A 24,183-nucleotide genomic window follows, 5' to 3' on the forward strand; every position below is an offset into this window, starting at 1 on the left:
CTCTCCCCAGGGAAGATTGCCTGGTGCCTTCATTATATACCTTTAGGTGCCAGGCAAAAACGTTCCTTTTTAACCAGGACTTTGGCTGACCTAATCAACATCCTATACCTTTAAAATGTGGCTCTTGGGGGGGGGGGATGTTATTGGATTATTGCTTTTATTTTAATTTTATATATTGTCCTGAGACCTCCAGCTATAGGGCAGTATATAAATTCAACGAATGAATGAATGAATGAATGAGAAGCCCTCCTAATTTCCCCACAGTTGTATTATATTGGGTTCGTTTCAACGTGAACCAAAGCTTTTAGCATGGTGACTCCAGTAATTAAACTGTGCCATTATTGTAGAATTTGCTTTTACTGTTGTAATATCCTGAGAATTCCTTAAGTAGGATTACCGAGGCAAAAGACACGTTGTAATATTGATGTGACTGATAATCCATACATGCACAGCAATACCTTCACGTCCGTTGCATGTGGGACACTTAGCTGATATTTCTTTGATTAGTGTTCTTGGGGAGCATCTTTCACTTTGGAAAGCAAAATAATCCCACTCAAAAATAAGACAGTGATCTGTACATATCCAGAGTGTTCCCTAGGCAGGCAGAAGTATATTTGTTTACACACATGCACATAAAAACAGGAAGTGATGCCATGTTGAGGGGGGGGGCAAGGGAGCAGGATGCATAGATCTAAGAAATGTTTTAAACAGATGCACAGATCTGAACTTCTAGTAAGACCCTTGGAAATTTGGGACTGTGTGTGAGAAAGTGAGAGCCATGATGGCTTAAGGATTTTCGTGACGATCCCAGTATTTTGAGGGCATTTGGAGGGTATGGCTCTGCTGTTGGGTGTGCTTTGGGTAAACACAACACATGGTATTCAGGTGAGTGTTGCTTACCAGTGCAGCTTTAAGCAGTTAGTCAACAAATCAGTGAGAATTTGTATAGAAATGCCTTTAAGATTTAATGAAACCTACAGTTGAGAAACCAGTTTAGTTCCTTGTTCTGTATTTCTTTAGGGAAACTTCGCTTAATCTATTTAAGGACCCCTTCAAAGACCCAAGAGATCCCGGAGTGCAGGAAACTCGTTCCATTGGTAGCTTTTCTTATACATTGATTTAGCAATGGTGTGATATTGTGTCCTTTCTTGGCAAGAAAGGAAAAGGATTGTGATTCACATAAAGTTGCAGTTTGCCATAGTTAAACTAGGGGCTTATCCACACTTTTGCCCCACTCAGCCTGGATAACTCAGTTGGTTGGAATGTGGTTCTGATAATGCCAAGGTTGCATGTTCGATCCCCGTATGGGACAGCTGCATATTCCTGCATTGCAGGGGGTTGGACTAGATGATCCTCAGTGTCCCTTCCAACTCTAAAATTCCATGGTTCTTTCCAGGCACAGGTCCATGTCCAAGTGCCCTCTTTTTTGCTCCAGAGATTCCCTCTCGAAACCGCTCTTTAAAGCTAAATTGGAGCAAATGACTATTTAGGTTTTTTGTGGATTGTTGTTTGCTCCAATTCAGCTTTAAAGAGCGGGTTTTCAGAAAAAAAACAGTGGGGCACTTAGACATGGAGTTTTAAAGTGCAGACTGTGCCTGAAAAGTGTGGCAGAAAGGTAAGTGTGGATAACCCCTAGCTGTTATGGTTGGTATAACTATGTATCCCACTTTACAGAGGATAACCCTCAGTTTGAAGGGTTGCCTGTGGACAATCCACAATTTGAAGAGTTCTCCCATCCAGTTCTTAAAGTACAGACCCAGAAGAAGGGATGGAAGCAGGGGGCTTGAAGTTACCCCTCAGCAGTTACCTCCTGAGTAGCAAGCACACAGGTCACTTAGAATCATAGAATCATAGAGTTGGAAGAGACCACAAGGGCCATCCAGTCCAACCCCCTGCCAAGCAGGAAACACCATCAACGCATTCTTGACAGATGGCTGTCAAGCCTCCGCTTAAAGACCTCCAAAGAAGGAGACTCCACCACACTCCTTGGTAGCAAATTCCACTGCCGAACAGCTCTTACTGTCAGGAAGTTCTTCCTAATGTTTAGGTGGAATCTTCTTTCTTGTAGCTTGAATCCATTGCTCCGTGTCCGCTTCTCTGGAGCAGCAGAAAACAACCTTTCACCCTCCTCTATATGACATCCTTTTATATATTTGAACATGGCTATCATATCACCCCTTAACCTTCTCTTCTCCAGGCTAAACATACCCAGCTCCCTAAGCCGTTCCTCATAAGGCATTGTTTCCAGGCCTTTGACCATTTTGGTTGCCCTCCTCTGGACACGTTCCAGCTTGTCAGTATCCTTCTTGAACTGTGGTGCCCAGAACTGGACATAGTACTCCAGGTGAGGTCTGACCAGAGCAGAATACAGTGGTACTATTACTTCCCTTGATCTAGATGTTATACTCCTATTGATGCAGCCCATAATTGCATTGGCTTTCTTAGCTGCTGCATCACTTGGTCAAGTCAACTCACCAACCCCACTGTGGAGGGATGCACAGCCTTTCTAGTTAATTATACAGCAGTTCATTATTTTAAATTTGCATCAACACATATAAATTAGTGTGTGCAAGTTTTATGCTCTTCTGCACCCTATTTTGCTCTCTTTTCGGTGATACACTTCTTTTTTAGCAGGCCTTATGCGGCCACCCTAAAAGTAACTCTCCCGCTTCCTGTTCCCGGCAAGGACTTTGCTTGAGTTGGGTAGCAATTTTGAAGTGAATTGCTATTTAGTTAGTTTAGGAGTGCCCTTTGCTTGGCTAGAAATGTTATCTTTTGTTGTGAAAATCAAACCCCATGACAACCTGGCACAGGTTCATATTTATGTCTATGAGGCTGCAATCCTATACATGCTTAGCTAGGAGTAAGTCCCAGGGCACTCGGTAAGCAGAAGTAGCTCTAGGACTGGGCTGCATAACTTGGAGTTCAAGTTTAGTGCTTAGGTATTTCAGAGGGGGAAGAAACAAGATCCAAACCATTAAAAAATTGATCTGTTAAATTTAATAAAGAACCTGCTTTACATCTTGTTTAATTCCATCCAAGATCACTTATTTAATCTTTATATAAGAAATAGCTTCTAGATCCAATGCACTGACAACCACAATATTTCATCTTCTTACTTCCTTACTTTCAAAAAATTACCATCTTTACCACCTGTTTCTCTTTTAATTTAAAAACAAAACAAGGAGGGGTCGTTTTCATCAGCTTATATTTCTCCAGATGTCTTGCGATCTTCCTTCTTATCTGCGTTTCAGGAATTTTGCTTACTACAAAGCTAGGCTTACTGGTTTATAATTTCCTGGAGGACCAGTTTGTTTATTAAATCTAGTTGGACTTTGTTGGCTGGGATTTCCAGCCAGTTCTATTTCTGTATATATCTAGTATAACAGGGTATTTTTCTTTTTCCTGTTTGTTCTTACAGAAATTGATTACTTTGACATATTTTGAGATCATTCCCAGGTTGCCCGCACACATGAGATCAATGCAGTCAATATTGTGACCTTATGATCAACAGCATGTAAGACAGGAAACAAGTGGGAAATGTATTGCTAAAATCACAGCTAATTTTCAGCAATGGCCTTAGATGTCCACCTATTATTGATTGACATTAGCCCGTTTTTATGGACTTTACACATAAAAGATTCTGTCCTAAGAGCCTTCTATTGATCTAGTACAATAGCAACGATAGCTTCATTCGGACATTTGATTCTGACCACATGAAGGATCCTGTGATAACATACAGGTCTAGCCTCATCCTCTTGACAACAACACAATTGCCAGCCAGGCCACTGGCTGACACATGAATCTGAATAGGTGCTTCTGTGCATGTAGGGTTTCAAACATGTAAATAAGAGCCCTAGTCAAACAGGGTTCCAGACTCTGTGTCAGAAGGTGTTATGTACTGAGCTGAATCCTAGAACAATAGGATCCAGAATGCAGCAGTCTGCTTGGTCCGCAGGAGCCACCCAATCCAGCTCCAGGTGGAAGTGAATCAGCAACCTGACTGGCCTGCAGGAGCAGCCAATCAGGCTGCTGGCAGAAGTCAGTCCACAACCTGATTGGCCTACAGGAGCAGCCAATCAGGCTGCTGGCATCAGAAACCTTATTCTCATACAATACTATGATTGCATTGGCTGGAAGACGTAACCGGCATATTTGTGATTGTCATGAGAGCTAGCCCCACACATTCCAAAAAGATGTTTCGTTTGGTACCCACAGATACTGATTGCCTGAATAGGGCATTGGGGATTTTCCTTAGGGCTGGTTCACACTTCCAGCTGACCCTCGAACATAGGAATGAGCACTTTTAGAAAGCACGCAACTGAAGTGACCAGCTGAAATGAAATTCCCGTCAGTGTTCTTTGGTCCATGATAGCTCGCATTCCGTCGCATAAATCATCATATTATGTTCCAATGCTGCATAGTTTTCATAAGTCGTTTTGATGAGTTATTGTGCATTTTATGTTAGATTGGGGGAAAGCAAATTGGTACGGCAGTTGTAAAGTTTTGTCTTAAGCTCCGCATTGGCTCTCCCCCCCCCCCGTTCTAATTTTTTCTGTAGGATATAAACTTGAACAGCAAATATTTGATGGAATGTATGACAGAATTCCCCTTGATAACTAGGGCAAGACTGCCCTTGGTCTGAATTTGGTTGGTGTTATGTTTTGTGCTGTGCTGTGAGATAATTAGTACCATATGATGGGATAGATGGGAAAGATCACTGCCCCCCTGCAGTGCTTGCTTCTGGAACCTTTTGATAAGTTTAAGCATGGCATGAGCCAAAGCGTGATTGAGAACACATGGGCTTCTGCTAGCTCAGTGCAACCACAAACTTGCAGAGACGCAGAGCAGCATTTCTGAAAATCAGTTGTGTTTTCACTATGCCAAAAATAAAAAATTAGCTGGCCTCTTATTATTTAAATCTGATGTTAAGCTCCAGACCCAAAAGTACTGTTCCCATACTGTGAAAAGTTCACATGCCAACACTCAAACTGGTTGTTTTTTTGTTTTTGTTTATTGATGTAGGCTGCCTTTACCAATTGCACTTTACTACCCATGGCAACACAGCCAGTATTATAAGAAGGGCACTAATCTGCTGCTCAGAAATAGAATTAAGGACCTTTCCCCATTTTCATGACTAGGGGGGGGGGCATTATTTAGCCAGATGTCACAACTCTGCATGGCCATTACCTTTTCTAATGGGCACAGATAGCAGCTTCAGTGGATAATTTTCAGGGGGCGAGCGAGTGCAGTGTGGGGAAGAGTTAAACCTTCTTCCCCTGATGCCACAGTCCTGACTGGGGCTCTCCTCAATAGCTGCTTTCTGTAAAAGAAATATAGGTTGATAATTCCTATCATGGAACTCCCACATCATCTAAAATGTTTCCTTTAATTGCTAGGGAAATCTCACTTCAGAGCTAGAAACGACCTTGGGAAGGGAGCAGAGGTTCTGTTTCTGTGAGGTGGCTTGGAATGGATCAGAAGTAGGGTGGGTGGGTGTGGAATAACCACTGATGTTCAGCTTCCAAAAAACGTTTGCAAACCGGAACACTCACTTCCGGGTTTGCAGTGTTCGGGAGCCTATTTGTTCAAAAACTAAGCTGTTTGAGAACCAAGGTACCACTGTATGCCCAAACATGTGAGTAGGCTTTGTCCAGCAAGCAAGACAGTGAGCTGAAAGCTCTTTTGGTGCCAGGAAACCCCAAGTGGACCCAGTGTGAAAAGGGCTTTCAAGGGCTGCCCACCTTGCCTGGGACTTGACTTTGCACAATTTCAACCATTGTATGGTTGAAATTGCACAAGTCACATAAGGGATTACAGTAGCTGTATTGCACTTTTATTCCCCCAAGAAGATTAATGCAGATTAAATGAGGGCCCTCTTCCCATCCTAGCAGGGACGCATCTAAGCCTTAACAATGGTAGTGGCACTTCATACTGTTGGACCATTCCCTGGCCTCTGATTGTGAGTCTTCCATCCCAAAGAAGGGCCATGGCAGCTTCGATCTGACGCAGGAGAAGTGGATAGCTAAATGCCAGCAATGACTCAAGGAGCAAGCAGCTGTCTGAGCAAGGGGAAATACCCACACTTCATCTAGACTGTTACTTTAAATTTGTTATGTACTGAGCTGAATCCTAGAACAATAGGATTCAGAATCAGCGGGAGCTACCCAATCCAACTCCAGGTGGAAGTGAATCCGCAACCTGATTGGCCTGCTGGAGCAGCCAATCAGGTGGCTGGCAGAAGTGAATCTGCTACCTGATTGGCCTGTAGGAGCAGCCAATCAGGCTGCAGGCAGAAGTCAATCCACAATATAATTGGCCCACAGGTGTAGCCCTGAAGTAGCCAATCACGCAAGGCCCATTGTGTAAATAATGCTTATAAGCAGATGGTTTTGGGAAAAGAGCCATTCGTCTTCTCTTCTTCTCCTTGATGAATATGAGCTGAATAAAGAGCATGAAATTCACTCTCGACTCCGAGTATATTTCACTGGCGACGAAGGTGGGATCCTGCTGAGCTGACCGCCACCACGCACTGCACCGCAGCACCGCCACCTGCTGCACCGCTGCATCGCACCGTGCATCCAGGCTTCAGCTCCAGGACCCAAGGAACCCAGAATGGCAACCGACAGCAGCTTCTTGCCATTCAAACCAGCATCAGGAGACTGGGAAGGGTACGCCGCCCGTTTCAACTTCCTCCTGCAAGCGAAAGAAGTCACCAACGATGCCATGAAGAGGGCGACATTCTTCAGCGTCTGTGGAGAGGAGACGTTTGAAATCGCCCGGGCTCTCCTTGCACCTAGAGATGTCGCTACCGTCTCTTACAAAACAATAATGGAACGGCTGAAGGAGCACTTTTCACCACAGCCCTCGGTGGTAGCTTGCCGAAATGCCTTCTATGCAAAGCGGCAAGCCCCGGGGGAAACCATAACTGGGTTTGTGACCTCCCTCCGCCAAGCCGCCCGGTTATGCAACTTCTCAGAGTTGGAGAACATGCTTCGTGACCGCCTCGTCGGTGGCCTGAGGGACGAGATGTTGCAACGACGCCTCTACGCCAAAAAAAGACCTCACGTTCCAGATTGCTCTGGAGGAAGCCCTGGCAACCGAAGCCGCCGAGAGGTCAACGCAAGAGGCACGACCGGCCCCGCCATCCCAACCGAGGGTCTACCACGAAGACCTCACCGACGAATCCGAATCTGACAGGGAGGAAGTACACCGAGTACAGCGGCGCACTCAAGCAGCACACACACCACAGCAGCCTCGACGAGAAGGAGGGAACTGTGCAAGCTGCGGGGAGAACCACGAGAGGAGGACCTGTCGTTTCCGCAACGCAGAGTGCAGGCAGTGCAGAAAATTGGGACACATCGCCCGGGTGTGTCGGGCTCGACTCACCCGTCGACAAGCATCAGATGACCGACCCAGGAGCCCCAGGTCACACGGCACCATGCACCAAGGCAACTCGACGGAGATCACGGACTACCAGGTATTCCAGTTGCCCCATCCCAGCACAGAGAAAATTTATATAGAGGTACAGATAGAGGGAGCCCCATGCCGCATGGAGCTGGACACGGGTTCAACTCTATCCATAATCTCGGCCCGAACATTAAGGGAACTGTGCCCTAATGGGGGTCCCAAACTAAGGCCGGCCCCATTCACCCTCCGGGACTTCCAGAAACGTAAGGTCCCTACAATGGGGGTGGGGACCTTCAGGGTGCAATATCGAGGGCGAAAGCAACAATTGGACTTGCTGGTAGTTAAGGGCCCCTACGTTAGCTTACTGGGACTGGCATGGTTTGGACCTCTGGGGCTAGCCGTTACCGGGGTGAACCGCACTAGCTTACAAGTGGACGTGGACGCCCTATGCAAAGAGTTTCCAGGGGTTTTCGATGGGGCATTGGGACGATATACAGGACCCCCCATTGCCCTACAGCTAGACCCCGCTGTACGACCCATCAGGCACAAGGCCCGCCGGGTCCCGTTCGCCCTGAAACCCCGCATAGACGAGGAATTGGACCGGCTCGTGGAGCAAGGAGTGCTGGAGCCGGTGCCCAACGCCCCCTGGGAAACTCCAATTGTCACACCCGTCAAGCCTAATGGTTCGGTCCGCATCTGTGCAGACTACAAATGCACCATAAACAAGGCTCTCACGGCCCATGCATACCCAGTGCCAGTGGTCAGCCATGTCCTCGCCACCCTGGCTGGGTCAAAAATCTTTGGCAAACTGGACTTGGCCCAAGCGTATCAACAGTTGCCTGTGGACGAAGCCACAGCAGAGGCTCAGACGATTGTGACGCACAGAGGGGCATTCAGAGTAAAGCGGCTGCAATTTGGCGTTAGCGTGGCACCAGGCATATTCCAGAATCTAATGGACTCTCTCCTTAAAGGGATTCCTGGCGTCACCCCCTTCTTCGATGATGTACTGATCGCCGGGCCCACACCAGACGAATTTGAGGACCGCCTCCGCTCCGTCCTGCACCGTTTCCAGACGGCGGGCCTCAAGGTGAAGCGGGAAAAGTGTTTACTGGGAGTGCCGCAGGTGGACTTTCTGGGATTTAAGGTGGACGCAGACGGGGTCCATCCAACCGGTGACAAGGTACGGGCCATTTGTGAGGCCCCAGCGCCCAAGAGCAAGCCCGAACTTCAGTCATTCTTGGGACTATTGAACTTTTACCATGCCTTCCTTCCCCATAAGGCAGCGGTAGCGGAGCCCCTACACAGACTCCTAGATAAAAGGGCCCCTTGGGTGTGGGGCCAGCGACAAAGGGCCGCATTCCAGGCAGTCAAGGACTTGCTCGTCTCAAACTCGGTCTTGGCACACTTCGACGAGAGGCTGCCAGTGGTGCTGGCATGCGACGCCTCTCCCTATGGCATCGGCGCTGTCCTGGGACACCAACTCCCGGATGGAAGAGAGGTGCCGGTGGCATACTTCTCCCAGACGCTTGCTGCAGCCGAACGAAACTACTCACAGATTGACAAGGAAGGTCTGGCAATCGTGAAGGGCGTAAAAAAATTCCATGATTTCTTGTACGGGCGGCCCTTTACCATAGTGACTGACCACAAGCCGTTGCTTGGCCTGTTTGCCCCCGAGAAGCAGACCCCCCAAGTGTTGTCTCCACGTGTCCTCAGGTGGTCAATTTTCCTTGCCGGCTACCAGTATGCACTAATCCACCGCCCTGGGAAGGCGATGGGCCACGCAGACGCACTCAGCAGGCTACCACTACCAGAAACAGGCCCCGACCCAGCGCCTGCGCAAGAGGTTATGACCCTGGAGCTGCTTCCCGACCGACCCATTCAGGCACAAGAAGTTGCGCACCATTCCACAAAAGATAGGGTCATCTCCCGGGTCCTGGACTGGGTGTGGCGAGGATGGCCCAGCAGCAGCCCCGGGCCAGAATTCGCTGGCTACACAAACCGCAAACATGAACTGTCGGCCCACAAGGGGTGCCTGTTATGGGGAAGCAGGGTTGTTGTTCCCCAGCCCCTCCGCAAAAGGGTCCTCACAGCCCTACACGAGACACACCCAGGGGTAGTGAGGATGAAGGCCCTTGCCAGGAGTTATGTGTGGTGGCCGGGGATTGACAGAGAGATAGAGGCCTGGGTCCAACACTGCCAGACCTGCCAAGAATCCCGCCCGGATCCCCCAAGGGCCCCAGTCCAGCCCTGGGAGTCCGCCCGACATCCATGGTCACGCTTGCACGTGGACTTCGCTGGCCCGTTCCAGGGAAAAACATTCTTCATAGTGGTGGATTCCTACACCAAATGGCTGGAGGTCGCACTGGTACCGTCCACTTCTACGGCGGCAGCCATCCGGGTACTACGTAAGCTGTTTGCAACCCACGGGCTCCCTGACACCCTCGTCTTGGACAATGGAACCGCATTCACGTCAGAGGAGTTCCAGACCTTCACAGCGCAGAACGCCATCCGCCACATCCGCTCAGCACCATTCCACCCTGCCACCAATGGCCAAGCGGAGCGCATGGTGCGGACCACCAAGGACAGCCTCCGCCGCATAACACAAGGGGACTGGGAATACCGCCTTGCCGCATTTCTTCTAGCACAGCACAGCACCCCAAGCACAACGACGGGCCGGAGCCCAGCTGAACTACTCATGGGCCGGCGCCTTGCAACTAGACTGGACCGACTTCACCCCGACAGAGCTCAGGATGAGGTAGTGGTGGGGAAAGGCAGGAACCCCCGGACATTTGTGGCCCAGGACCCAGTGTATGCAAAGAATTTTGGGGCAGGCCCAGCATGGGTACCCGCCACAGTCACCAAGGTGACCGGTCCCGTGTCGTACGAGGTACTAACGGAAGGGGGGCAATGTTGGCGCCGCCACTGCGACCAGCTACGGCGACGATTCCCAGGAGGAACCCGGGAGGAGAGCGGGACAGAGGGGTCCCAAGGGGACAGCAGGGCAGTGAGGCCTGTAGAGCGAGAGGGGTGGGCAGGGGAAGCAGAAGCAGTAGGCACAGAGGGGCGCCCCGAGGCTGGAAGGACACCGGAACCAGAGTCACAACCTAGTGGTCCAGTGGCGCCAGACCAGACAGCCCCGGCACAGCCAGCGGCCTCGGAACACGAGCCAGAACCAGAACCCCTGACCAAGGAACACCCCAGGCCACAACGCACACGGAGGCGGCCAGCAGACCTTGGGGACTACGAATGCAACTTCCCGGGCAGGACTGGAACTTAGAGGGGAGGGGTGTTATGTACTGAGCTGAATCCTAGAACAATAGGATTCAGAATCAGCGGGAGCTACCCAATCCAACTCCAGGTGGAAGTGAATCCGCAACCTGATTGGCCTGCTGGAGCAGCCAATCAGGCGGCTGGCAGAAGTGAATCTGCTACCTGATTGGCCTGTAGGAGCAGCCAATCAGGCTGCAGGCAGAAGTCAATCCACAATATAATTGGCCCACAGGTGTAGCCCTGAAGTAGCCAATCACGCAAGGCCCATTGTGTAAATAATGTATATAAGCAGATGGTTTTGGGAAAAGAGCCATTCGTCTTCTCTTCTTCTCCTTGATGAATATGAGCTGAATAAAGAGCATGAAATTCACTCTCGACTCCGAGTATATTTCAAAATTCATCCATGCAGCCATTTTCCTGTAGCTTTAGAGCTCTGCCTCTTCTCTTTTGCCTTTCATGGAATGCATTTTCTAACCTTCCTTTGTTAACCTGCAAAGGTCAAATGTGTTCACAATAACCGAATAATCGTCTTGCGTACTGCCACAAGGAAAACACAGAAAGGGATACTATGTAAGGTCACCATATGTTGTTGATTTAAAGAAATTCCCCATATTTCAGAGCGTGATGGGTCTCTTTTATTGTGCAGAGATTTCCTACTGCTTAGGGTATGGCTTGTGAGAAATGCTTATCGCAATGCCTGCGGCTTTTATTATTTATTACGTCCCACCTATTTCCAAAGGTAGTTTCCATACTGCATATCAATAATCTGTAATAATAGCCAACATCATGTTTGCAAGTGTCTGTGTGTCTGCCTCCTCCCCTTGTACGGCTTTACCAGCATGGGAGGTTTCGAGACCCCCCTTAATTCCTTTTTCTTCAGCAATTTGGTATCACCAACGATCTTGCCTACCTCAGTGCCTACCCCAAACTCTGGATCATTAACAAACAAGTGAAAAAGCACAGGTGCCAAATACACTAATCTCAGTTCTATTTGCATACAGCTACTGTTCTCTTGATCATTTTGCTGGGACAAACAGCCCAATGAAAAGGTACATAACAGTTGTATGCATACCATATTGTAAGGGGGAGGGCTTATAGAGAACCCCCCCTTCATCCGAAGCAGCCCGTCTCCCAGCAGTCATGAGAGCGAAGAGTCTGATGGAGGGAGTCAGGGAACGGAGAGGGGGGGCCAGGGCTCTGGCAGCATCCAAGAGCCCCTGCTCCATAGGCAGGAAGAAAGGGAGGCGGACAAAGAGGACAGGAATCGGTCAGACAGAAGACCCGTCCCCCCCGACGCCGGAATTGAGGAGGAGGAGGAAAGGGAGGCGCTTCTCAGTTCCGAGGCTTTTATGTTGGTCCAGAACGTGGAGGGGGGCAGTGCAGGAATCTGACTCGAGTAGGTAGACATGGAATCAGTAGTTCGTTACACTGTAAATAATGTGCACCAATAAAAACATCTGAAAGACAAGCATGTGGAAGGTCGTTACTCAAGAGTAGTTACCACATCCCTGACACATATGTTTAAAGCACACAGCTTCCCCTGAAGAATTCTAGGAATTGTTGTTTATGCCTGACAGAGCTATAATTCCCAGCGCCCTACTTCAATTCTTGCCCACTTCAGAAAGCATACAGTATTTTGGTCATGTGGAGCCTTTGGTGAAGAGGCATAGTATAATCACTTGCATTTACAGATGATAGCCATCTTCCTCGATGCCTAATTTAGCTTGGGACATTTATAAAGACAAGTCAGCTGAGATGTTGCTTGAAGAAAATGAAAGCTGGTGAATATGAATGGGTGAAATAGTTCTCATCCTGCCTCATTGTTATGGGCTTTCACACTAATAAGTCCCAGCCAGCATTGTCAGCAGACCATGATGATGAAAGCTGTTGTTCAACAACATCTGGAGGACCTCAGTTTCCCCATTGGGGGATCACATGCTTGAACATCACTCCTTACTATATCCCTGAACATGCAAAACTTAGCAAATGAGGGGCAAAGATTCTAGAAAACTAATTAGGTAAGCTAGTTTTAGGTACAGGACTACTGTAGATTCAGTATTAGACTGTTGTTAAAAGAAGACAAGATTCTGGGATTCACTGGAGCTTTCAAGAATATAAAGAATTAAATGGTCATTTAATCTGCACTGAGCTTCATCTATCTATCATCTATCATCTATCTATCATATATTTTTACTTTATTCCCTTACTTTTTCCAGCCATATATGCAGCTCCATCTTGAATAGATTGTTGACTTTGCTGCTTCAAAATATCATCAAATGAAGTTTAATACAAGCTATGGTTCGCATCTCCTGTCTAACATTTAAGTGGTAGGGGAAAGTCTGGAAAACTATTACGGTACATTTTGTGGGCCTTAATCATATACATACTTGGTTAACTTGCGGGTAGCTGTTCCTATGTGAGCTTCTTAAGTCTCAAAGTCACTGATAGAAATAATAGAATCCAGAGTGGAGAAAGCATTACAGAATAATCGAGAACGGCTTTGGACTTATTGGAATGTCAGGGGAACAGGAAGCACAACTTTCCCAAGAGTCTAGAAAATGTTCTACTTCAGACAATATAGAAAATTCCAGGAATTCCAAGGAAAAAAGGGAAAATAATGAATTTCATCCCTCCTCTCCCATTCAGCAAAGTTGCCCAGACTTGATACTTTTTTGGGGTCAAACTATACATGATTTTAAACATCTCATTAGGAAGCTATCATTTTTTAAAAAAAACCAACAACGATAATAATAGCAGGTGAGGCGCAATTTTCATCAGGACCACAACATGCAGAAAGGGGAGACTTAACCCTTTCACAACCCACCATGATCCCAACAAAAATCACTCTCACCAGTCACCACACTGCTATCACAGCCCCCCCCCGGGGGGGCAGGAATGTTCCCATTGGCACCAGTGGGAGCTTTTTCTCTGGGACTAATGCCATTGTTGAGGGGGGGTTTTCAGCGGTAGTAAGGCTGCGGCAAAAAGCATTAAACCTCAGCTTCCTGTGTGCTTAGGTCTTTGTGATCTACCCACTATTTAAAATGCTAATTGAAAAATAGTAAAAACTGATGGTCTTTCTCCATAGATTTCAAACTAAACACATTGTGGCTCAGTTTTTCTCGCACACTATCTTCTACTATTTATTGGTGGGGTGGTCTGCTCCAGGGTCAGGAATGGGGAACAGACAGACAGGACTGAACAAAGGGATAGCTCTACCCAGTCTACTGTAATTTATCATGTAATTCAGGGGGTCCCCAAACTAAGGCCCGGGGGCCGGATGCGGCCCAATCACCTTTTCAATCCGGCCCGCGGATGGTCTGGGAATCAGCATGTTTTCACATGAGTAGAATGTGTCCTTTTATTTAAAATGCATCTCTGGGTTATTTGTGGGGCATAGGAATTCATTCATATTTGTTTTCAAAATATAGTCCAGCCCCCCACAAGAGAGGTCCCCCCACAAGGTCCACACACACTTCCAGGGACTAATTTCCCCTTCCCCCGCGGGTGCGCCCACCCGCTCTCCTGCTTTCGCCCCTCAGTAACGGCTAAACGATCCTTCAGCCCAGCAGCCGCATCACTCGCGCACACTCTCTATCCACACCCACCTACCCTCCCTTTCGCCGGCACACGCCTGCCTCCTCTCTTTCCCCTCTAACGGAGAAGAAACCAGGAGGAAAGAGAGAGATCCTTCCGTAGTGCAGCAGAGGCAAGGGGAAGCCGCACACTTTTTTTTTTTTGTATGGTTGTGTATATGCAAGCATGTCATCTCTCTCACGGTCCTGGTTTATCCCGTCCAAAGTCTCTGCGCTCCAAGTCCCAACGGCTGTCCGTGGGGCACATGCGCAGTAGCGCAATCCCACGGACACAGAGACTGGACGCAGAGACACTTGCACTTTATTATATAGGATACACACACACACACACATACACACACATATATATAATTACTTCTGATCACTTCTGAATATAGTAGATGTGAATTAAAAGATAGATATAAGAGACTGCCAAATGTATGTTTCATTTGTGATTTTTTTTATTTATTTTTTAAATGAAATGAAATTTGCAGATTCTGGCTTGTGGTTTCTGATTCTTTTCATGTGAATGAACACTGTGTTTGGGTTAGTGCCACGGAATGGATGCGCCACATAAATACGTTTCTTCTGTGTCTCACTGTGGTTCTGTTCAATGGCAATATGGATTCTGAATGGAAGATTCTTCAATTAACAATTACTAAAAATAAAAAAGACCATGATGACAGCTGCATGTTTTAAAGTAAAGCTACAAATTATGTTTAAACTGGAGGACGTGTTTTAGGCCTCAAAGTGCCTATTAGTTAACATAAATTAAGAAGCTTTTTAATCATGGAACCCACTGATTAAACAACAACCAACAGTGAACAGTGGTTAACCAAGTATACTTTAGTAAGCAAGATTGTGAATGCAAATAGAATGCAGATTTATTTATTTATTTAAGAAAGCAGCAGGTGGTAAAGATTTACACTCGTCGAAGAAGTGAGTGTGCCGTGTACAACTCATTTGAATGCTAAGGGGTCCGATAAAAGGCTAAACCTTGTGGACTAGGCATATAAATATAAGGCATGAATTACAAAAAAACCAGATATATAATTTATAATACTTAAAATATGCCTACCGTCGGACTTAATACTCTTTGCAGCAACAGAAGATAAAATAATCTGGCATGCTCCTCCTCCTATTGTGGTATCATTGCCAGGCAATTGTTCAGGTGTTCAGTACTGCCAATGTGATGGTTTGCTACCTACGACGTTCTGCAAATCGGGTCCTCCCTTAAAGAGGGCACGTGTTGCGGTGAGACCTGGCAACCAAACCCTATGTTGTGGGTGGGTATGATTGGATAGCCACAACACCCAACTGGTAGGTCCTTTGATGCAGGGCTCAATCAGGCCAATGGGACGCAGGCTAAACGGATCAAGGGACCTATATATACCTATGCATGTGACCCTGAGCTTCCTCTTCCGGTCAGTGCATCGGAACACCCGCCCACCTCTCCCTATATTTAGGGCTTGTGCACTTGACCTTGCTATGCCGTTGTGTGTCGTTTGCCATTGGGACAGGGGCACGGCAGGAATTTTCCCCACTTGGCTGATTGGCTGGCACCATTTGGGTTTCACTTGCCATGTAGCAAATTGTCACAACTTGTAGGGTTGCGGATAGGCTCTGGTTCAAGTGATAGGGATGGGGGGACGCTCTCACCATCCCTATGTGAAGGGTATTCCGTTAAAGGAATCCAGGGACTCAATGGTTTGGTCACCCTGCGAGGGGTTGTGCCTGTGCCTGAGTCCAGGGGGACATCTGGGTGGTGGACATAGCATGTCCTTGGCTTTCTGCCATTCCAGGTGTTCACCCTTGGCTGACCTATGCTGGTGCCCTGGGTCAGTGCTACCTGCAGGGAGCTAGTCGAACCAGAGCCTATGCAACCACTCACCTGCTATAATCAATAAAGTTGTGGCCTAAATTCTGCCAAAAACCAAACCAAAATTTGAGTCTTGTCTGAATTTATTTAAGGAGGAGGTTTAAAGGTCTTAACACACAAACACTATTCTGAGGAGATAGCTGAGCATATGTTGGCTTCTCCATTTGCACCAAAGTGACAGCACACTGAGAGATTCCTCATGACCTCAGAAATGTAGGTGCACTTAAGAAAACGCAGTGGGTCGCATCCAGATCCCCATGTAGACAGGAACATGGCCTTCTTCTTTATTATCCATAAGAAGGACTTGTCCTTGCATGTATGGTCATCTTCTAACATCCAAATGAAATTTCATAGTCAAGAATGAAAAGTATGTGAGTGCAGGGCTCAGAATCACATCCATAATGGTTTACATTGAAGTTTGTTGATGGATGTTACCTTACCACAGCCCTCCGTAGGGATGAATTTTATAACATGCCATAGCACCACAGTACTAGGTATCAATGAAGAGTGCATGCCTTAAGTGTAAAATAATCATACTTAGGTTTCCATTAAATAATAACAGCTGACACTAATAACATGTATTTCCCCCCCAGATACCGTCAGAAGTTGTGTAGCAAAGTTGTTCTTCAGCTGTCCCCTGAAAGGACATTACTGCCTGTACAGTAAATCCTGTTTTACTCTCATCAGTCAACAGCCTCAGCTTTGGATCCACATCATGTTTCTCTTTCGGCAGGTGTGTGCAATATGTACGTATCAATAGTGGCACTTTTATCATTTAAAGTTCCCACCCCACCCCAATTAAAGACTAAATTGCTATCTCTTTGGAGATGCTGTTGACCCTTGTCACTGTCATTGGGAGGTGAGTATTATTTTTCAGGGTTTAATAATAATAATAATAATAAATTTTTATTTATACCCCGCCATAGCTGCCAAGTTTTCCCTTTTCTCGTGAGGAAGCCTATTCAGCATAAGGGAATTTCCCTTAAAAAAAGGGAGAACTTGGCAGCTATGTACCCCGCCCTCCCCAGTCAAAAACCGGGCTCAGGGCGGCTCACACCAACAGAATTACAATAAAACATAAAAACAATTAATTAAAATACAGATTAAAATACAGTATTAAAATTTAAAATGCAGCCTCATTTCAAGTAGTCCATAAATCCAAGCCATGAGGGAGGAAAACACAGGGGTCAGGCTGAATCTAACCCAAAGGCCAGGCGGAACAGCTCTGTCTTGCAGGCCCTGCGGAAAGATGACAAATCCTGCAGGGCCCTGGTCTCCTGGGAAAGAGCGTTCCACCAAGTTGGGGCCAGTACTGAAAAGGCCCTGGCTCTAGTAGAGACCAATCTAGCCATCTTATGGCTCGGGATCTCCAGAATATTGTTGTTTGTGGACCTTAAGGTCCTCCGCGGGGCATACCAGGAGAGGCGGTCCCGTAGGTACGAGGGTCCCAAGTTTGCAGTTACAGGGCCCCTGATATATTAACCAAGGTCATTGTTAACTACAGGTGAAATTCGGAAAATTAGAATATTGTCGAAAAGTGCATTTATTTCAGTAATGCAACTTATTATTATTATTTTATTATTATTTTTACAAATGCTTTCTTTTGGAAATTCCACAAATAGTTACAATAATACAAAAATACACAAAAATAAGCATCACTATTACATTTCATTAATTACATTCCATTTATAATTGACCCGCCTAACGACAAATAATTACAATTACAACAAATAAAGGCTTGACATATCTTGCTTTGCATGTCATGCATCCATCTCATATATTGGTTTCACCTTTTAAGTTGCATTACTGAAATAAATGCACTTTTTGACGATTTTCTAATTTTCCGAGTATCACCTGTATGCTTTCCTTGTAAGGCAGAATTTGGAAAGGGCTTGCAAACTGAGGTTTTACAATGAACTTTGGTCCTTGTATTAACCACAGTTGGCATTGGTCTAGCATGAAACCATTAATACCAACAGGGCAATGGATGGGGAATTGCACCAGAAATGGGGGCAGGTATGTGAGTTACTGATTTGCAATCTACATTTTTCAGGGGGCCAGTGTTATGTCTACTTCAGACATCCAGGATTGTCATTATTGAGATTTTTCGTCTGCTAATAATGCTGTTTAACATGCCTTTAGCTTTAACTGTACTGTATGCTGCTTCTGCTGGTTTGGGTTTTTATTTTATTTTAATTATTTCACAACATTTTACTTGATTTTGCAAGCATGCTGGAAAAGGATAAAGACCGACTAAATTGCTTTTGCATGCAAGTTGTAATAAAATGGAAATTGTGGCCCGTTCCAAACAATGTTAATATTCTTGATGGATTTTCTTTTTACCATGTGATGATTCCAGCTCTCATATTTTGACTCCTATCTACGCAATAGTCTAAATGCAGTATGAATAACAGGCTGTGCAAATGAAAAGCAAAACACGGCTCAATATCAGTATTCCGTTCCCACTGAAGGGAAGGGCAGTGTGCAGGAAGAGAGCCGGTCTGCGCATTAGTCCAGGAATCCCAACCCAATTTCAGTGCTGTCAAACTCCATTTTATTCTTACATATCCTAATTCAGAGACAAATTAAATGATCAAGACACAAAGGCACCAGAGGAAGGAGGCAGAGTTGTCCTCCCCCGCCCCTCACAACGCCCCACTGAAGATCACGATATTCCTCTGAAGCACCTATATATCTATCTATATATATTTAAAGTAATTTTTAAAAAGTGATTTTAAAATACATTGCATTTTGGCAATTTATAATGTGGTGGTATACATACCCACTCAGGTGCAAGGTCTGTTAAGTTCAATAGTACTTAATCGCCAGCAAGGGAAATATGAATTAAGCTCCACTGAATCCAGTGGTACTTACTTCTGAGTACAGGACTGTGCCGTAAATCTTCAATATAGCAAAGAGAAGGTCATACAATCTTGCTTTGAATCTCTTCCACTCACCCGTACACACGAATTTATTTGCCTCTCTGGCACTGAAATTGCACCACTATAGAGATGTCTTCTCTGACATGGGGCTGTCCTCACACAATAATGACTGCTCCCCACCTCAAATGGGGGTCGCTTTTTGCGGGGTCACATGCAGCCCCTCGATCCTACATGATCCCCGGCAATTCAGCCCAGTTTTGCCTCCCCAAGCTGGATACCTGGAGGTTCCCACCTAACCTCAGACAGTTAACCAATCCCAGTTGGGGGGGTGTTGCCAGGGGAGTTGACCAGGTAGGGTTACCGTAGGACCGCCCTGCACACACAATAGAGGGTGGAACTTACCTGGGAGTCCTCAGTCAGCTCCAGAGCTTCTCCCACCCTGCCCTCCCTCAGTTTACACCTTCCTTTTGCAGGTTAACTTCTTTACAGGTATGCGGGCACTGCTACGGTCACTGATGGTTGCTGTTGAAGGACCGGGAAGGAATTTCCCTGCATTAGCAGGTTTTGCAAAATGTCACAACTTTGGCGGTTTCAGGCCTTGGGCGGAATTCTTTAGTCTATCTTCCCTAAATTGGGTGGGGGGGGGGGTAAAGTGATGACCCATGCCCCCCCCCTGCGGCGGCAATCCCAGGGTTCCACGTTAAAGGGGTTGTGTGGAAGGGAGGCACTGGCCACACGCCGTTAGGTTGTCAGTGCTCTCCCCTGCGTTGCAGCAAAATGGGGGGGTGGGCTCTCTGCTTAAACATACATTTTCCAGAGCCAGCCCAACCTCCACGCAGTTTGGATAACCCTGGTGTTCCCCAGATCCCCGGACAGGGGCTGGGAGGGATAAACGCCAATGCCTAAGCCAAGGTCTCCCTACATCTGAAAGTTGAATAAAGTTGTGGCCAATTTTAATCCCATAACACGTTGTCATGAGCCATTATTCCTCCCGGGGGCCGCCTGGGGTCGGGGGGGTCTTTGCCTGGCCACGCAAAGTTATAGCTGGCATTTATTTACGCTGTGCAGTGTTTAATAACATGACCTGTTCACCAGGTATTTGAATCTAGAAAGCATGAGGCACAGAAACTGAAAGCTTCTTTTCCTCTCGGAAGCTCTTCACAGCCTTCTCCTTCCTCCTTAATTACCCCTGCCTGTCACTACTGTTGATACTCCTGTCAATCACAAATTGACACTCCTGCCATTCACAAATCCTGCTATTGAGCTGTGGCATGACTATTATGCTTGGCCAAAGCAGAAGAAACAGGACTAACATGAATCCCAAGAGCACCAATCAGCCAGTAGCTTAACACCCATTGGAATATTTCCATTTGCATTCATGTACTGTGGCAATGATTCAGCAAAACTTAAGTCGCACACTTCATTTGAATGTCTCATCTATTTACAGTTAACCTGAGGCTAAAAACTGAATGTTTATTTAGGTAATTGTGTGCACTCTGCCAAAGGTCCCACAGAAGCAGTCTCTGAGACATCAGAAAATATATTTCTTCCTCCAGGCAGATTTTAGGAGCCAAGGGTAGGAGAAACTTGTGGTTTGTGTGTTAAGGATATAGAACTACATCAGTAGAGGAACTGAAGTAAGGACTGAAGCATCTGAGTGAATTTGAACAGAACAGAGAATTAATTGAATCAAATAAAGGAAAGAAAGAATATGAAAAGGAAGTGTATATTGGAGGAGCTAATGTGGAAAGAATGTTGAATTGGGGGTGGTGGTGCAAGGAGCAAAGACACCATTGATGAATGAAGCTAGTATACTCCAGCAAGTTCACTGAAGAATAAGGTTAAAACCTGGTCTTGGGAAAAATAATAAGGTGAAATAGTTAAATACAGATAAAAATCAGTATTGAGGAAAGCATGATAACAGATGGGTGTAAGCTATGTACAGGTGAAACTCGAGAAATTAGAATATCGTCCAAAAGTGCATTTATTTCAGTAATGCAACTTATTATTTTTTATTTTATTTTAATAAATTTTAATAAATTGGAAATTCCACAGTAATAAAACAAATAGTTATAATAATACAAATATAAACAAAAATAAATATCACTATTACATTCCATTAATTACATTCCATTTATAATTGACCTGCCTAACGACAAATAATTACAATTACAACAAATAAAGGCTTGACATATCTTGCTTTGCATGTCATGCATCTATCTCATATATTGGTTTCACCTTTTAGGTTGCATTACTGAAATGAATGCACTTTTCGATGATTTTCTAATTTTCCGAGTTTCACCTGTATAGTGTAGGTCAGGCATCCCCAAACTTCGGCCCTCCAGATGTTTTGGACTACAATTCCCATCATCCCTGACCACTGGTCCTGTTAGCTGAGGATCATGGGAGTTGTAGGCCAAAACATCTGGAGGGCCACAGTTTGGGGATGCCTGGTGTAGGTTGCTTGAATCAATTATAATGTGTTGAGGACGGGGTTGCCATACCTGCATGTACCTCAGCTTCCTTAGCTTGAGCCTCAGAAAGACATGAGAGGGGGAAAGGTTTAAATTATCCATTGTCTCACTGCTTTCTCCCCAATACAAAAATTATTAGGATTGTTTCTTTTGGCTATCGACTCTGAAAGTTTTGGGAAGTCACCAAATAATTAACTGGGCTGCATGTCAGAACTTTTCTAACCTGTATTTTGTATTAATTGTCTGGGGAGAAAAAACACTGTTCATGAAGCTTTCTTCTTTCAATATTGCCCAGCAGAGCTTGTTCCCAGAAGCTTTCTCCATGCAAAATAATTCAGTGCAAGCCTTGAAAGCCTTGTGGGAGAAAACCCAGCTGAAGGGAACACACAGCTTCGAAACTGCAATGGTTCAGTCTACATTTCCACACCAAAAGGTATTTCTCTTCTCTCCCCCCCCCCCGAGAGCATTCATGCACATTACTATATGATAGATCAGTGCAGTAGCCACCGGATCTGGACAGAGATCACAAATCAATGCTGCTGCTCAGGATTATAGTGAAATAGTGAAATTTTAATGGACCATTGGCTGTGGAGTTTATGTGTGAATGCTGGAAGCCTCTGAGACAAGATGGGCTTCTTGAAGCATGGTTGTAAATAAGAGCATGGATATAATTAAAACTGAGGAAATGGGGAGAATCAATTGGATGCTGTTATCCCTATATGCTCACTGGAAGGACAGATCCTGAAGCTGAGGCTCCAATACTTTGGCCACCTCATGAGAAGAGAAGACTCCCTGGAAAAGACCCTGATGTTGGGAAAGATGGAGGGCACAAGGAGAAGGGGATGACAGAGGACGAGATGGTTGGACAGTGTTCTCGAAACTACGAACATGAGTTTGACCAAACTGCGGGAGGCAGTGGAAGACAGGAGTGCCTGGCATGCTATGGTCCATGGGGTCATGAAGAGTTGGGCACGACTAAACGACTAAACAACAACAATCCCTAGATATGACCTCCCTAGAAAGGACAGAGAAGTACTGGGAGTGGTGTAGCTAAGCATGTTAAGAGGGTATAAAATTCAGATAAAGTCAAAAGCTTAAAGGGACGTAGCATACATTTCGTTTCACATGTTTCGCAAATATAAAACTGGGAACAGAAAGGTGTTACTTTTAACAGCACCACATGGGAGAGGGCACGGTCTCTTTCTCTGCTCCATGGGTAGCAAATATTGCATGTGGACTTTTTTTTGTCCACATAACATGCTGTTATTTTGATCACCTTTTGGAGACTGAAAAGGAAGGAAAGCGTATGGGTTTGTCCAGAATGATAGAGGAAGGATATCCTTTTGTGAAGTATGCTTGTCTTGGCCATTTGTCTGACTGACATAATATCAGAGTGAACTTTTGCAAATAATGTACTTTTATATAGACACATACATGTGAGCTTGCATGCAGAGCTTGTCTCCTTTTTAATTTTTGCAGCGTCTCTTGTTTTTAAATGCTGTTCAGAGGCAGGTTGCCTTTGATCATTTAGGCATCATGGCTAATACCAACCAACAGGCCCATCCTCCATGACTGGGGCATAGTGGAAGAGGATGTTAGAACATAAGAAAAGCCTCCAGGATCAGGCCAGTGTCCCATCTGATCCAGCATCCTGTTCTCACCCTGGCCAGCCTCTCGTTCTCTCTGTGTACAGGGGTCAAATTACTGCTGCTCACTGCTTCTCCTCCCCCCCTCCCTTAGGAGGTCCTCACCGTCTGTCTCTTCTTCCTCTGTGTCTGCCTTTTCGCTGCTTGTCAGGAAGGTAAAATCTCTGCCACCACAAGGGAGAGCAACTGGCATCAGAACTATACTGACTCTGGCAATGAAGGTGGAACATAGCCATATCTTCTATGAATTCATCAACGCCATCCCAGTTGGTGGTCCTCACTATTTTGGGCAGGAGCGAATCCCATATTTTTACTGTTTGAAGAAGTACGTTCATTTGTCTATTCTGAATCTTCCAACATTCGGTGTAATTTGATGTCCCTAAGTTCTCAAGGACTGCCTGTGATCATCATCTGAGGCCCTTCCTTGTGGGCTCCCTCCACAAGAGGTCCAAGGGGTGGCAACACGAGAGCAGGTCTTTTCTGGTGTGGCTCCCCATTTGTGGAATAATCTCTCTCCAGGGAGGCTCGCCTGGCGCCTTTATTACATATATTTAGGCACTAGGCAAAGTGTTCCTCTATAACCAGCCTTTAGCTAATTAAACCTTCTATTGAGGGCACTAGGAGAAGGGGACGACAGAGGACGAGATGGTTGGACAGCGTTCTCGAAGCTACGAACATGAGTTTGACCAAACTGCGGGAGGCAGTGGAAGACAGGAGTGCCTGCCGTGCTCTGGTCCATGGGGTCACAAAGAGTCGGACACGACTAAACAACTAAACAACAACAACAACGACCTTTTAAACGTGGGAGGGGTTTTCCGGTTTGATTTATTATATATTTTGTTTTCTCATTTTGTATTTATCTGTTGTGAACCGCCCTGTTATCTTCGGATGATGGACAGTATACAAATTCAAATAATAGTAATTCTATTAATAATCATAAAGTGGAGAGGGACTTTTCTCTGTCCACGATCCATGCCATGAATACTTTTATACACTTCTATCGTATTGCGTAAACTAAGTTTAATAAGTTTCTGAACTTGGCAGTGC

General features: G+C 45.9%; 1 protein-coding gene across 3 annotated transcripts in view; it reads left to right on the forward strand.

Annotated features, from left to right (window-relative positions):
* VEPH1 (ventricular zone expressed PH domain containing 1) overlaps positions 1–24,183 on the forward strand; it is a 162,520-nt gene that overhangs the window by 81,817 nt on the left and 56,520 nt on the right. For all 3 annotated transcript variants that reach the window (XM_060274450.1, XM_035133536.2, XM_060274451.1), the window contains exons 10-11: positions 16,728–16,867; positions 21,789–21,923. In XM_060274450.1, coding sequence (XP_060130433.1) covers positions 16,728–16,867; positions 21,789–21,923 — 275 coding nt within the window. The remainder of the gene's footprint in view (positions 1–16,727; positions 16,868–21,788; positions 21,924–24,183) is intronic.

The sequence above is a fragment of the Zootoca vivipara genome, chromosome 5, assembly GCF_963506605.1.
Source record: "Zootoca vivipara chromosome 5, rZooViv1.1, whole genome shotgun sequence".
Classification (NCBI taxonomy): domain Eukaryota; kingdom Metazoa; phylum Chordata; class Lepidosauria; order Squamata; family Lacertidae; genus Zootoca; species Zootoca vivipara.